Raw genomic sequence first — 14,054 nt, forward strand, 5'->3', positions numbered from 1 at the left:
CGCCTGCAGCCAGGGAGCCGCCAGGATAAAGAATTTCCCAACCTGTAACCTCGAATTAACGAAACCCTTAGTTACAGTTGGACACTCACCCTTACGCTTGAACATACGTGCCGCGATGCCGAGCGAAATAAAAACATTTTAAATTAGTTACTAAAGCCAAGTTCATATCTGCCTCTTGTACTGAAGACAAGTGTTGGCATGTGCTTTGCAAAAGTCCCTAAAAAGATTTAAGACGAGAATGGAGACACATAATTCAGAGAATTTCATAACTGTGCTTCAGTGAAAATCAAAATTGTTTGAATAAAACATTATTAATATTGAACTGTTGAAAGTCGTATGTTTCTTAATTTTAATTAGTTGTTTTCATTAACTGTAAGCAATGCCTGCTTTTAGCCAGCACTAGTTTTCTTCACAGGCTCTTACTGTGATCCTTAAATCAGTGAAACCTTAAGTTTGCTACAACTAACCTAACAAGCTTCAATACAGAGAGCCAAAGGGAACAAAAGATTGGACAACTGGGATCTTAAGTTTGTGGCCCTTCAAGGATATTGAAGTAACCAGAAGACAGAGACAGCATTAATGCCTGAAAATTTGGGAACTTATCATCTGAGAAAAAGATTATAAAAGGAGTAAAAAAAATGGAACAAATTAGCATGAAGAGCATGAAACCAATAGAGGACAGAATACTAATGAATGAAGAGAATTATGTAACTTGGAACCAATGAGCATTAATTCCTTTCTTTGCTAAAAATATATAAATAAGTGAGGAAGTTTTGTATCTGTCCCAGCACGGAAGCTAGAACTGTCAGCTGCACACACCTCTTGGCCAAGAATAAAGTAATGCCTTACTCCCTAACAATAAAAAGGTGAGTGTTGAGTGAGTCTTATTTTTCCCGATGTTTTCAGAGGATTTTGGTAACAGAACTAGCTTGAAAATTGTGGTTTCTTACCACGCAGACATTTAACATGATTTAGTAAAATGAGCCTGAGGTAGACCTCATTTTTGAGACTTATGTTTTAAACCACATGAAATTACTGAAGTAAAATTCCCCACTCAGTGAGCCTGGTGATCTGGTTTGTAATGTGGAAACTCTTTTCGGAGTTATTTTTTTCACTTACGGTTTACAACCTTTGGTTTTGTAAGTGACAATCACAATGCCTAGACTTCAAAAGCAGTCACTCATAAAGTTAGAGGAAGTTCCTTATTCCCTGGACCTGAACTGATGCCTTCCTGTGGGAAGGCTTCTATTCAGCCTTTGATCTGGCCTCACAGCCAAGGAGTGGGAAGGTTCAGTGCACAGATTACTACATGGAAGACCACAGGTAAGACCTTGCTTGCAAGGTGGAAAGGAAGCTGCAGGTGTTCCGTAACCACTCCTTGTGAGCAAACCCCTCTCATTCACTCGCTGGTGATGGCTGTTGCCAATAGCACACAGTTTCAGCATTCAGTTGTTGCTGAAGTATTCTTCCACTGCACTCCCTTGTCGTAAACTTCCTGGGGCTGGAATACTTGCTTTTCCTCTATTGCTTCTTCAGTGAAAATCCAGAATTCCTCTTAGGAGGTTCCTTTGATTTTATAGTGGAGCTGTGGTTCTGTAGACTGTGCAAGAAACCTCTGCTCTTGTGAAAGCACGGGGAAGAATTAATGGTTCTTGTGAAGCATTAATTATTTGCAACATCAGATAAAACCTCATTTACATCAGAGTGATGAGAAGGGTATTCTCTGATTTACAGTTATGTAAAATATGTAAAAACAGAAACAAGGAATGAAGCACCAAGCTGGAATCACAGAATGGAAAATTTTATTTAGTTCTTTTTTTTTTTAAGTCCAGTCATTTCCTAATACAATTTCAAGTACTCTGATGAGCTTAAAAGTACGCTTCAACAACTAGAGAGAAATCTCATTTCACTGTGAAAATGAGACGTTTTCGTTAAAAAATCTATTATTTTAGCATATTCTACGTTTTCACTGATTTAAATAATTGCTATGGAATTTCTTCCTTAGTGACACTGCCTTGTAACAAGTGAATGTAAGGCACCCTGAGTGCAGACACTACTCCCAACAGTGAATCTGTTGCAGAGAAAGCAATGGCAAAATAAGGTTTTATGTTTTCACTGTAAGTGCTGAGGAACAAAGGTGTTCCCCAGTATACCTCTAAGCATGTTGGATTACTGCACTAATTCTTAACTGGCATTAAATTCCTAACCTAATGAAGGCTGCAATATTTGTTCCAATATATGTATGTACATACTTGTACATGCACATATATATATAGCACCACAGTATATAAACAATCCTGTACATAAAAGTCTAAATAAATAAAGTAAAAAAAACCAAAAAACAATAAACTTCTAAGCAATATTATCAAAATATTAATAGAGGTTGTCATTGGAAAAAACACTCTTCTGAACTGTTTTGATGTAAAAAATTAATTCCATCTCATTCTAAAGGAAAAACACTGTGGCATTAGGAATACAACTCTACATTAATGTAACCCATTCAATACAAATCCACATATTGCAGTTTATTTCCTACTGTCAGGATGCAATGCCTGTGCAGGGGAATGAGGGTGCAGTCGTGCTTCATGTGCTAAGGAAGTGATTCCAGAATTCTGACCATTAACAGGTAGATGTCCAAGGTAGATTGTCATTTCCCAAAAACTTTTCAAATGAGACTACTGTGGTTTACTCTTTATTTTCAAATTTATGTTGAATTTGAACTTGTGGCAAGGACTGAAATATCAGTGCACGCTGATTATCTAATTCCAGGATCCAAAATTTTATTTAAATAGATTTTCTTTTTACAAAAATATAGTTACACATAATACTCTTCTTTCCTGTAATTAATTCAATGCACAATTCACTGAGAAGTTTTACAATCTTCCAAAAAAACCTATTTAAGCTTCAAGTTATTCAAATGATAATTTGTAGGCAATTTTCATTTTAAAAAATATTGAACATAACATGCTACATTAAGGCTGAAACACATTTATATTAAGTTTGAGATCAATTTTCATAACATTAAATTGTTCCTTTGAACTACTTTAAATACTTGCATGAATATTGACAACTTTTCCTTCAGTTCTAATTTCCCTGCAAAATTGACCAGAGTTTTTAATGGAGTTGAACGCCGTGTCCTTAATATTTTTCAAAAATGTCTGTTATTTTTAATTCTGGTGAAACTTCTTCTTTATGCTTTAGTCCCTGAGGCAGGCTGTAATGCCTTATCAATTGTTTGTAATAATATCTATTTAATGTTGCCAAACTAAGGTGAGATTTTTATATATGACATATTATGCAAGAACATTTTCTAGAAATTACTAACATTCTTTTCATATACCTTGTCATATAAAGATCTAAGATGTATCTCAACTCTTTCCTAATACATAGTATTAATAACTAAATGGGTATGGAATTGATCTTTTGACCCAGTATTTTTGTTTTGTTTTGTTTTTTGATTTGTTTTGTTTTGTTTTAGTCAGCCTTGTTTTCAAGAAATACAAAACAAGTGACACATCAAAAAGGTATATTTTTCAGTTTTCAGATGTCTTGATAAGTACCTGGAAAAAAACAAAGTGTATTATTTTCTAAAATCTGTAGGAGCTTTGCCTACGACATTAATTTTTTCCCTTCTTCCAGCTATGGCTACGGTTCTGTTGAGGTGAACTCTCTGTGTTTGGAGACACAAGGTTTGACTCCATTTCAGAAGGCTGATTTATTATGTTATATATTATACTAAAATACTACATTAAAACTATACTAAAAGAACAGAGAGAAAAGAAAGGCTACAAAGAATAGGAATAGAATAGAATGCATAACAAAATCTTGTGACTGCTCACAGCCTTGGCACAGGTGGCTGTGATTGGTCATCAATTGAAAACAATCCACATGGACCAATGGAAGATGCATCTGTTGCATTCCACAGCAGCAGATAGTTATTGTTTACATCTCTTTCCTGAGGCTCCCAGCTCCTCAGGAGGGAAAAAATCCTAGCAAAGGATTTTTAATAAAATATCATAGCTATAGGTTTAAGGCTGTAGTAATGCTCTTCAGTGACTTCTGCTGAGAATTTCTATTTATGACTTACTGACATTTAAAAACTTGGGAAAAACTTGGAAGAACTAAAAAATCAGAGGCTCATCTGAAAATGTTGATATAATGTAATTAATATCGAAGATGGTGAGTGAAAAGATCTTTGTTTGTCAAAACCCAAGTCCTAGCAACTACAGTTACAGCACTGCAAAAGTGGAGAATCATCCCATTTGAGCATTTCCAGCACTTTCAATGAAGTACGTTTAATTTCTCTCCTGAAAATAATTAACGTAATTCTTCACCTGTCTTTTTTCACTCAAAATTCTATTCAAAATTAAATAAGACAAATGATTACCAATAGTATACAATTGGAAGAAGCAAAATTTGTTTAATAATGAATAATAAAAATGCTTCTATTGACATGCTTACCTCACTCAGTATTGCCCAGACTGGAGAATCAGAGCTGACTGATAAACGAATAGCCTTTATTCTTCCTATTGCCTGATTGATGCTGCCTTCTGCAGTGCCATTTTCAAAAGCCCCTTAAGAAATCCACAAGACCCATGTGAACATTTATTAGAATGAAAGAACTTCCAAGCAAACTTTGTGAAAAAGCTCTTAATTACAAACTATAAATTAAATCCAAGAATACGTTAGGGAAAAAAATGTTTTGGAAAAGACTTGTGGGTTGAAATAAGGACAAGGAGAGATCAATCAGTCACAAATTACTGTCATGGGCAAGCCAGACTTGACTTGGGAAAAAAAAAAAAATTATTCATATCAGAGTAGGGTAATGAGAAATAAAACCAAATCTTAAGAACACCTTCCCCCAGCCCTTCCTTCTTCTTGCGCTAAACTTTACTCTTGATTTTCTTTACCTCCTTACCCCCAGGTATGCAGGGGGACAGGGAACGGGGATCATGGTCAGTTCATCGCGTGTTTCTCTGTTGCTCCTTCCTCCTTAGGGGAATCAGAAAGGCATCCTCCCCTCCTTCATCACTGACCTTGGTGTCTGCAGAGTTTTTTCTCTTATGTGTTCACCCTCCTCTCTCCAGCTGCAATTGTTGATACACAGAGCTTTTCTGCCCCCTTTTTAAAATGTGTTATCCCACAATGGATAACACCTCCCATCACTGATGGATTCAGCCTTGGGCAGTTTTAGGTTTGTCCTGGAGCTGGCTGCCACTGGCTCCACTGGACAAAAGGGAAGCTTCTGGCAGCTTTTCACTGAAGCTACCCCTGTAGATTCCCCCCAGCCCCCGGCCCAGCTACCAAAACCTTGCCATGCAGACCCTTTAGGGACTGTAATTAGTTCACCTTCTAATTAGATGTCTTGGCTTTTGCCATTGGTGATAGGAGTGTCAAAATAGGAGAGTCATTGGTCAAACACCATACACTACAATACGCAGTAATGCAATGGGTTTCTTTTCCTTACTAGTTCACCTTGTAAAGTTGAATTTATCAAAGAGTTAATTAAATCATTAAGAGCAGAAACATTTGATATGTAGGAACAAAATTACTGTTTTTTAAGTAACAATAAATAATTTACCTATTTTTAAATATCCATCTTTGGTTGCTGGATAGTTAAATTTACTTCCATTATCAACCAATTCTTTTCTTAGCGTTTCCTATAAAAAATAAAACAATAACATTTCAAGAAGTATTTTCTAGGGTATGACATTTTATGCTGAATATAATTCTGATAATGAAATATGGTTCTAAATGAGAGACTTACATCAGCTGGCAATACTTCCACAGTAGTGTTAAACAGTTTATCACCAGGGTGCTCCATGTTTCCACTTCTGAACAAGTACCTGATGATAAAGGTGTATTATTTCCAGGTATTTTATACTTCAGAAGAGTTCTAGGGAAGTAATTCTTTCCAGTTTTGAAGGAAAGTTTCAGATACCTTTTCTTTTTATATTTTGGGCTATAGAAAACAGAAATGGGCCTTGAAACTATAAACCAAACCATAATATAGTATTTTTATTTTAAACAGACCAAATAATTAAACCACCTTTCTCTGGGACCACAAAGGCAAGTGTTCCCCCTTTTTAGTGCTCAAGTTCCAAATAAATTAACTACTCATGTTTAAATGGCTAAGGAAGATCTGCCCTCTGCTCTGTTCCTTTATTTGTAAGGCTGAAGTGGAATGGCCTTCTGGAAGGTGAGTGGCAGCAAAAATTTCTGTTTCTACTAGGCCATATACTACATGCCAGGAGAATTCCCCTTTTTTATCAATACTCGTCAACTCAGGTGCTTCTAAAGAATTTCCTTTATAGCCAGTAAGCAAGAACATTGACCAAACAACAGTCCAAGCAAAAACATATAAGAATAAAAATCCCTGTTTGGTTGTAAATTTCTGCCATTAAGAGTTCTTAGGGTTTTAGATTCAAAAAGAACTAGAAGAATTTAAATCATCAAACTCTCTCCTGTGATATCAAATATTCAAAGCTTAAACCCACCAAATATTATAGGATTTACCATATATTTTCACAGACTAGCAACGTAATGGGGCTGGGACTGATGCCTTAAGTTTTAACCTTCATATTCTCCAGATTTTGTACTGCATTAGTATATAACTCTGAACTTCATATAAAGTGTTAGCAAGTTCTCCTCACAGTTTAGTTAGACAAAACAATCCTTTTCCAGCCTGAGAACCAAGTTGCAGTTTCAGGCCCAAAAAGTATAAACAACAGCGAATTGAGGCGAGCAATCTGGGAGGATGGGACTTCAGAACCTGAAGCTGTAATTAAACAATTAACCCCAATATGAAAATGGACCAAAACTTATAAAAATGTGAAAACTCATGATCCATCGTCCATCTTGGGTGTAGTTTTGGCCAGGCTCATGTACTGCCCAAGGTACTGTCCTTTGAAGGCCTTTTAATAAATACCTACTTTATTCCTTTAACCCTGTCTAGCCTCTGTTCCAGGTAGCCTCTCAAGGTGTCAGGACCAGCCATTAGACAATACCATATGTAAGTGAGCTTCATCCAAGGCAGCTTCACAATAACAGGAACATGCAAAACTACAACGTATCCAGGTTTCATAAAGCATGAACCAGTTAATTAATACAGGACAACAGTGTTAATTGTAACAACTGTCATTCACTGCAGCTCACTAGGTGGAGATACAGACTTGACATCGTGCAAGCATCCTTTCTGTTGGCAACTACACAAATAAAGCTTTCACTGACACCAATGATGAAAGTCATCAGTTAAAAACAAATTCCTTTGAGAATTATCATGTAAAATATTTACCTGAAGAAATAAAAGAAAAAAAAAATAAGAAGCTAACTACTGATGAAGACGTGTATTTCAGGAGGAGGAGCTCAAGAGCAGATAAACAGCAAATCATGCATTTTTTTAGTAACAAGGTTTGTGCAAACAGTTGAGCACCAATAACTTCAAATGGACTCAAGCATTTCCAAACTGGGTATATGTAGGCTTCCATGTTCCATATCATGTAATACTTACTTTTCAACTTCTAGTGGATTTAAAAATGTGAACCTGATGAAGTCACCTGCCACTGGAGTTAAAGCCCAAAAACAGTCCTGTCCTTTATAAACTTTTTCCAAGGTATATTGCTGGTATATTCTTAGGCTTGTGTCCACTTTTGCAGGTGGATTATTATGTGCTTTATGTAGCACATTTTTTCCGAAATCTTTATCCTGTTGATATAAAGAAATGTAATTTCACTCATACAATGGAAAAAAAGTGCATTGATATCTGTAATTAGTACAGGAAGCTATTCCAGAAAATAATCACCTCAGTGTCAAAAAATACACCAACTATTTTTAATACATATAGAATATTTATTTCAGTGTAATCACTGGGACTCAATGTCACAATTTGTATACAGAGCTGTACTGATTGTTTCTTAGCTGCCAAGATTTAAAAATAAAAATCTTCACAGGAGGCCGTTTCATAGTTGTCTAGGATGCCTTCTGCCAGAACATGTGATTGCTGGGCTCTGCTAAAGGCAACGTGAATCTCTGGTCTGATCCAATTGAGAAATCTTGTCGCTAGTCTAGATGGCACCATCAGGAGATTCCTCAAGTCTGGTTCATCATTGCTCATGTGCTTATTAGATGTGTGGTTTGCCCTCCAAACTCTCCCTAAAAATCTGTGACCATCAAGTTAGGCACACCTTTGTCCTACTTTCTTAATTGTCGCTCATATTAGGAATGTGAACTGCTCAGTCAAAACAAATTGTCATGGCTTTGTTAGCATGGAGCAGAGCATCTGAAACTTTCTGTTGTGAAGGGGGTTCCTACATGCCATGAAATGCTGTTCAGATGAGAGATTCAAAGGTATTTGTGCAGGAGCAGTACTCCTCCTGCAGCTTAGATGCCAGATCAAAATTCTCTTATCAAATCTGTAGAACAACATAATTAGATCTTGATATGCCATATAATGCCAAAGATGTGGTCCTTGAAATTCATTTGAGAAATAAGTTAGAACACAAGCATATAATGTAAAAATATTGCATTAATTTCTTAATCTTACTTTCAAATTCTGTATCTTCCCAGCCAATGATGAAAAAATTCCCATATGCTGAAAGAGAGATGGTTTAGCACGGATACGTAACTTTGACTTTTCCTTTTCACAGTGTGTCTAGAAAGAAAGTAAAAGGGAGTGAAAGATTATTTAACCAAGGAGAGACAAACTGTGTTCCATAGGGCAATTTCATTATGTAGGTCAGGGTATGGGTTCAGATTTTCTATCCATATTTAAATGAGTAATCCTTAAATTAACAGTCACCTTCTGTCACATACACTGTTTCTAGACCAAATCTCATAATTTCACTCATGCTGTTACTTAGATTTGAAGGCTCAATCACCAGTAATTTAGGGATTTCTGCACAGTATGTGATTAATCATTCTCAGGGTGACAAAAATGGACTCAAATCTGAAACTGATTGATTTCTTAGCTGTTTCTGGCAAACTTTATTTCAACTCTTAGTCTTCCCATATCATTCTAATTAAACTATTTTGACCAAAACTGACCTTCTTAAGATGGATTCTGGTTACATTTCAATACTCATAATTTTGCCTCTTTCTGTTGTGTTTGGGAGGCTTTAATGTATAATAAGTTATGGATCTTTTATCACATAATTAGATATTAAATACTTAATACTGTTAAATACTGTTTCAACCACTATTTTCTGGTTTACTACACCTGGGACATGACATATATCAAGGAATTTAATAACTATAATTGGTACTAATTTTGTATTTTCTTGGTCTTTGAATGATAGCAAACTACTTCTTTAAATGTAATTTTTTTCTTTGTATATATAGAGCATTGTAGTTTGATACAATCACACAATCATGCCACTGTAATTAATATGACAATAAAGCATAGTGGGAAGGAACAAAGCAAAGAGCTAATATGAGGCTCTCTGGGTTGTACTCTTGGTGCTGCCACAGAATTATTATATGATTTTGGAAGATAATTTAACTTTTCTGTATTCCAGGTCTCAGACCTTAAAATTTGAGAGGATAATGTGCTTACCTGTTCCATCAAGTGCTTTCAGTTCTATAAAAGAAAAATGTTACATTAAATATATCAATGCCTTCTAAAGCCAGAAGTGATTAAGTCTTCACTCAACTGGCTTAAAACCATCAAAACTCATGAGGGATTTATGATTTCCACAGGAATTCTAATTAAAAGTTCAAAATGCCCTGGAAAGCGATTAAAAAAACTAAGGTGGTTTTTTTTTTTTGTTTGTTTGTTTGTTTTTTGGTTTTTTTTTGTCCACAGCAGATGTTCAGCAAAACAATGTAAAACCACAATACATTGTGTGTAAATTGATTTACTGTCAACTGTTTCTCTGAAAGGCATACTAGACTTCAATAAAGAAGAAATATTTTTAAGAAAATAAATTTGTGATCTTTCTACTGACAGGGTTTGAAATTCATCCCCTGCCATAATGCAGGCTCTAGAAGTCTTGTTTTATTCAATGGCAGCACTACCAAAGAGCTGCTTCTGGCAGCAGCTGAGAATAATCAGTGTCATGAAGCTGGTGTGGTCATTTCTGCAGAAGCTGAGATAAGGCTGCTTGTTGAGTCAGGGCTCCCACCCTTTCAGCCTGCAGTTCCCACTGAATGTGATAGGCACAGGCCACTGCACAAAAACACAGAATGGTTGGGTTCAAAGCAACCTGTAAGGATCATCTTGCTCTGACTCCCCATGGACAGGTTTCCACTAAACCAGGTTGCTCAGAGCCCCATCCAGCCTGGTCAGAAACACTGGATGTGGCATGTATACCTTTCCTGGGCAACCCGTTCCAGTGACTCACCACCCTAACCATAAAAAATGTTTTCCTTATATCCAATCTAAATATACTTTTTCCAGTTTAGGATTCTTGCCCCTTGTCTTGTCATAACACACTCTTTCCTACAAGCTCCCTTTAGATATTGGAAGGTGCTATATGGTCTCCCCTGAAGCCTTCTCTTCTTCAAGCTGAAGAGCTCTGACTCTTTCAGCCTGTCTCCAGCCCTGTGATCATTTCTGTGGCCTCTCTGCCTGCTCTAACAGGTCCATAGCTTTTTTTTTTTTTTTTTTTTTTTTGTACTGGGGGCCCCAGCAGTGAATGATGGTTCACAGGAGGCAAGCATGAAAAAGTTTCTAACCATGCAGAGATCTGATGGCTCTGATCATCACAAACTGTCTCAGCGAGCAAATGTAGCTGAACCTTGATATGTTAATAGTCAGTCCAGGCTGAAAATTTTAACAAGGTTGAGAAGTGGGCCCATGGGAATATCACAAGGTTTAACAAGACCAAATGCAAGGTGCTGCACTGAGTCAGAGCAACCTCCAGTATCAGTCCAGGCTGGGGGATGGACAGATTGAGGGCAGCCCTGCCCAGGACTTGGGGGTGCTGGTGGAGGAGAGGCTGGTGACCCAACCTGCACTTAGTCCAGAGAGCCAAACATGTCCTGGGCTCATGCAGAGCACTGTGGACAGCAGGGGAGGGAGGGGATTTTGTCCCTCTGCTCTGCTCTGGTGAGAGCCCACCTGTAGTGCTGCATCCAGCTTGGGGTTTCCATCACAGGAAGGACATGGACCTGTCTTGTTGAATCCAGAGGAGTCCATCAAGGTGATCAGATGGCTGGAGCACCCCTCCTATGAGGAAAGGCTGAGATAATTGAGATTGTTCAGCTTGGAGAAAGGAAGCCTTTAGGAATTGCAGCCTTTCAGTACCTGAAGGGATCCTGAAAGGAACACAGAGAGAGGCTTTTCACAAGAGCCTGGGGTGACAGGACAGGAAGAAATGGATTCCAGCTAAAAGAGAGTAGGTTCAGATTAGCTGTTAGGAGAAAGTTCTTTCCTGTGAGGATGGTGAGGCACAGAAACAGGTTGTCCAGAGAAGCTGTGGATACCCCACCCCTGGAGATGTTCAAGGCCAGGTTGGATGGGGCTCTGAGCAATCTAGTGGTATGTGTCCCTGCCCATAGCAGGGGGTTGGAATGGAATGATCTTCCAGGTCTTTTCCAACCCAAACAATTCTGTGATTCTACATAAACACATGCCAAACTTCCTTCACCACAGGATGTCACAAAGAAAACACAAACAAGTGCTCTGCTGACCCTCCTGTGTAGCACAGTGTGTGATTACTTTGTGACACTCTTGGTTGGAAAGGAGAAAGAGTGAGGAGCTCTCAGCTCGCCTTCTCTGATGCCTATAGGAAAAGTTCAGTGCTGTAACCTATCAAACAGAGAAGGTACCACAGCTGGGATCCCCAGCCTTGTGCCAGTCTCCATTTTCTGCATTCTCATAAATAGTCTCAGCAGGTCATGCCACTGGTTATTCCCACCCAAGAGCCATGTGAGACTGATTTGTCTCAGTAGGTTTTCTCTACTCACAGCAATTGAAATTGCAAATGCAGAAGTGAAACTCAGTAGAAAGCTGGGGGCACCACTCTGCTTTTGCTTGATCAGAGCAGACTTCCACAAGCTACCTGCCTGCCTTTTGGGAACACAGCTTCATTTTAGGTAGGAATCAGGTCTTAGAAGATGGAACAGCCGTAAATGAAGTATTTAATCTATTGGATGGAAGTTGGCACATGTTAGATCTGGAATAGGTGATGTCAATATAATAGCATTCTGTTTTTTAATCTGTTTTCACAGGCAGGCAAGAACTGAAATTAGTTTCTTGAGGCACACTCTTAACTCCTATGAACTGGCCTAACCCACAGGGCAGGACTTAAAAGCTTGCTCCTATCTGTACAGAGTGGTTCTCCAGTGCACTACTTAGTCTGAAACCAGGAACCTTCTGCTATCCCCAGAAGTCACTTATGCTACAGGGTAAAACTTGAAGCTTGCTTGTTCCGTTCCCCTTAATCTCCTGCTCTGCACAACTCCTGTCTGTTTCTTCTTGGTCCTTTATCAACACAAAAGTAAAACATGCAAATCCTGGAGCAGAAATTGGCTGCACCAGTTAAAACTCCTGAATCCTAAAGCTCAAGAAGCAGAAACTCTGGTCAGTCCAAAGTAAGTCTAGTTTGAGAGATTTATATTCCACTTTTTGAAAATGAATTTTGTCACTGAGAGTGTTTGAATGTTATTTATCTTTGTAAACTCACAGTTATACTTACTGCATCCTTTTCTGGATTGCACACTTTAACCCAGAGCAGGTGGTCTATAAGCCAGTCTATAGGCTTGTCCTTATAGAACATGAGGAAAAAATCCACTATGAGTGGTAAGTCTTCCGATTTAAACAATTTTCCTGAAAGCAAGACAAGAAGTTATATTTTTATTGCTATGCAGGAATCACCAGCTTTATGTTTAAATGTAATTTATTTAAATAAACATTTAAGTATCACACCAGCCTTGCACACATGAATGGAATTATGATGTTTAATGAAAAACTTCACATAGAGTCTGGCTTTGAAGAGTTGCTCATCATCCACCCCTATGATATGGGATGTGTATTCTCCTCCACAAAGAAAAGGAAGTTTTGGGGTTTTTTTTATAGATTGTTCAAATTCTGTTCTTGAAAAGAGAACTACACATTACAGGGGCACATAGTTCCCTGAGAGGGAAAAATTTCCTCCTTATGGGAACTCAATTATAGATTCTGTGCTGAAGAGACTCTGTATTAACCAGACAGTTTTAAAGAGAACAAAAAGTAAACTACTTTCAGTGAGCTATTTCCTGAAGAACCAAGGAAGTTTTGATATGCAACTTCTTCCATGCTTTGTGACGTGATTCTGACTGAGACCTTTTTGATCTACATAGCTCCAATGCAGTGGATCTTGCTGAGGTCTTAATACTTACCAATAAATCCAAGTTGTGAGAACTCGAGAACCATCCAATCTTGGGACTGTTGAGCAGCAAAGCTTTTTATACTTTCAATAAAATCAGGTTTGGCTATAATATCATCTTCCAGCTGGGGTGGGGGGGGGGGGAATGCAACAGAAAAAGAGAAGGCAAGCAGTGATTTTATTGTTCACAGAGGGGGTGGTGACATTGCCACAAGCAAGTGAAAACTGTGTTGTGTTTATGCTGTACCACATGTAATGAAGCTGTGCCAAACAATCCGCAAGTGGATTGGTATTTAGTTTCTACATATATCTCTGGTTTTGTATCACTCATTAAGTAATTATCTATAGGAGTGACCATAACACCATGGGTGCTTCTCTCTATTATGATGAAGGAGGACTCCCTGCCTTAGAGATCTCACTTAGAAGAAAACATTAAGCAAAAAGACAAGAGGTTAAGGAAGACAACAATAAGCAGTTTGTTCTTAGGTTGTATAAGCATTGCTAAACTAGAGGAGCAAACTGTCTGAGAGGAAAGGTGTCTAAAAGCTCCAGTAGCCTGGGCAGACTTTGTCATTCAAACAAGGCGACTGAGAAGGAATGTGGATGATTACTGAGATGCCTGTAGAAACCAGGTTGTCCCAGGGGATACTGGAAATTATGGGGTATGCTCTGTGAATCACACTGAAGGACAGGGATACATAGAGTTTTCAAGATGTTGTAAAGTCCAGCACAGAGTACAGCAGTAGAGTC

The 14,054-nt window shown here is 37.9% G+C and overlaps 1 protein-coding gene across 1 annotated transcript in view; it reads right to left on the reverse strand.

The window, feature by feature from the left end:
- Positions 1 to 2,474: 2,474 nt before the first annotated feature.
- MGAT4D (MGAT4 family member D) overlaps positions 2,475 to 14,054 on the reverse strand; it is a 35,637-nt gene continuing 24,057 nt past the window's right edge. The window contains exons 8-15 of the mRNA XM_041461786.1: positions 13,318 to 13,429; positions 12,636 to 12,766; positions 8,543 to 8,650; positions 7,511 to 7,704; positions 5,768 to 5,846; positions 5,582 to 5,660; positions 4,462 to 4,574; positions 2,475 to 3,560 (exon numbers count right to left, since the gene is read on the reverse strand). Of these exons, the coding sequence (XP_041317720.1) occupies positions 3,534 to 3,560; positions 4,462 to 4,574; positions 5,582 to 5,660; positions 5,768 to 5,846; positions 7,511 to 7,704; positions 8,543 to 8,650; positions 12,636 to 12,766; positions 13,318 to 13,429 (843 nt within the window). The 3' untranslated portion in view covers positions 2,475 to 3,533. The remainder of the gene's footprint in view (positions 3,561 to 4,461; positions 4,575 to 5,581; positions 5,661 to 5,767; positions 5,847 to 7,510; positions 7,705 to 8,542; positions 8,651 to 12,635; positions 12,767 to 13,317; positions 13,430 to 14,054) is intronic.

Source organism: Pyrgilauda ruficollis, unplaced genomic scaffold (assembly GCF_017590135.1).
Source record: "Pyrgilauda ruficollis isolate IOZ18807 unplaced genomic scaffold, ASM1759013v1 scaffold154, whole genome shotgun sequence".
NCBI classification, from domain to species: Eukaryota; Metazoa; Chordata; class Aves; order Passeriformes; family Passeridae; genus Pyrgilauda; species Pyrgilauda ruficollis.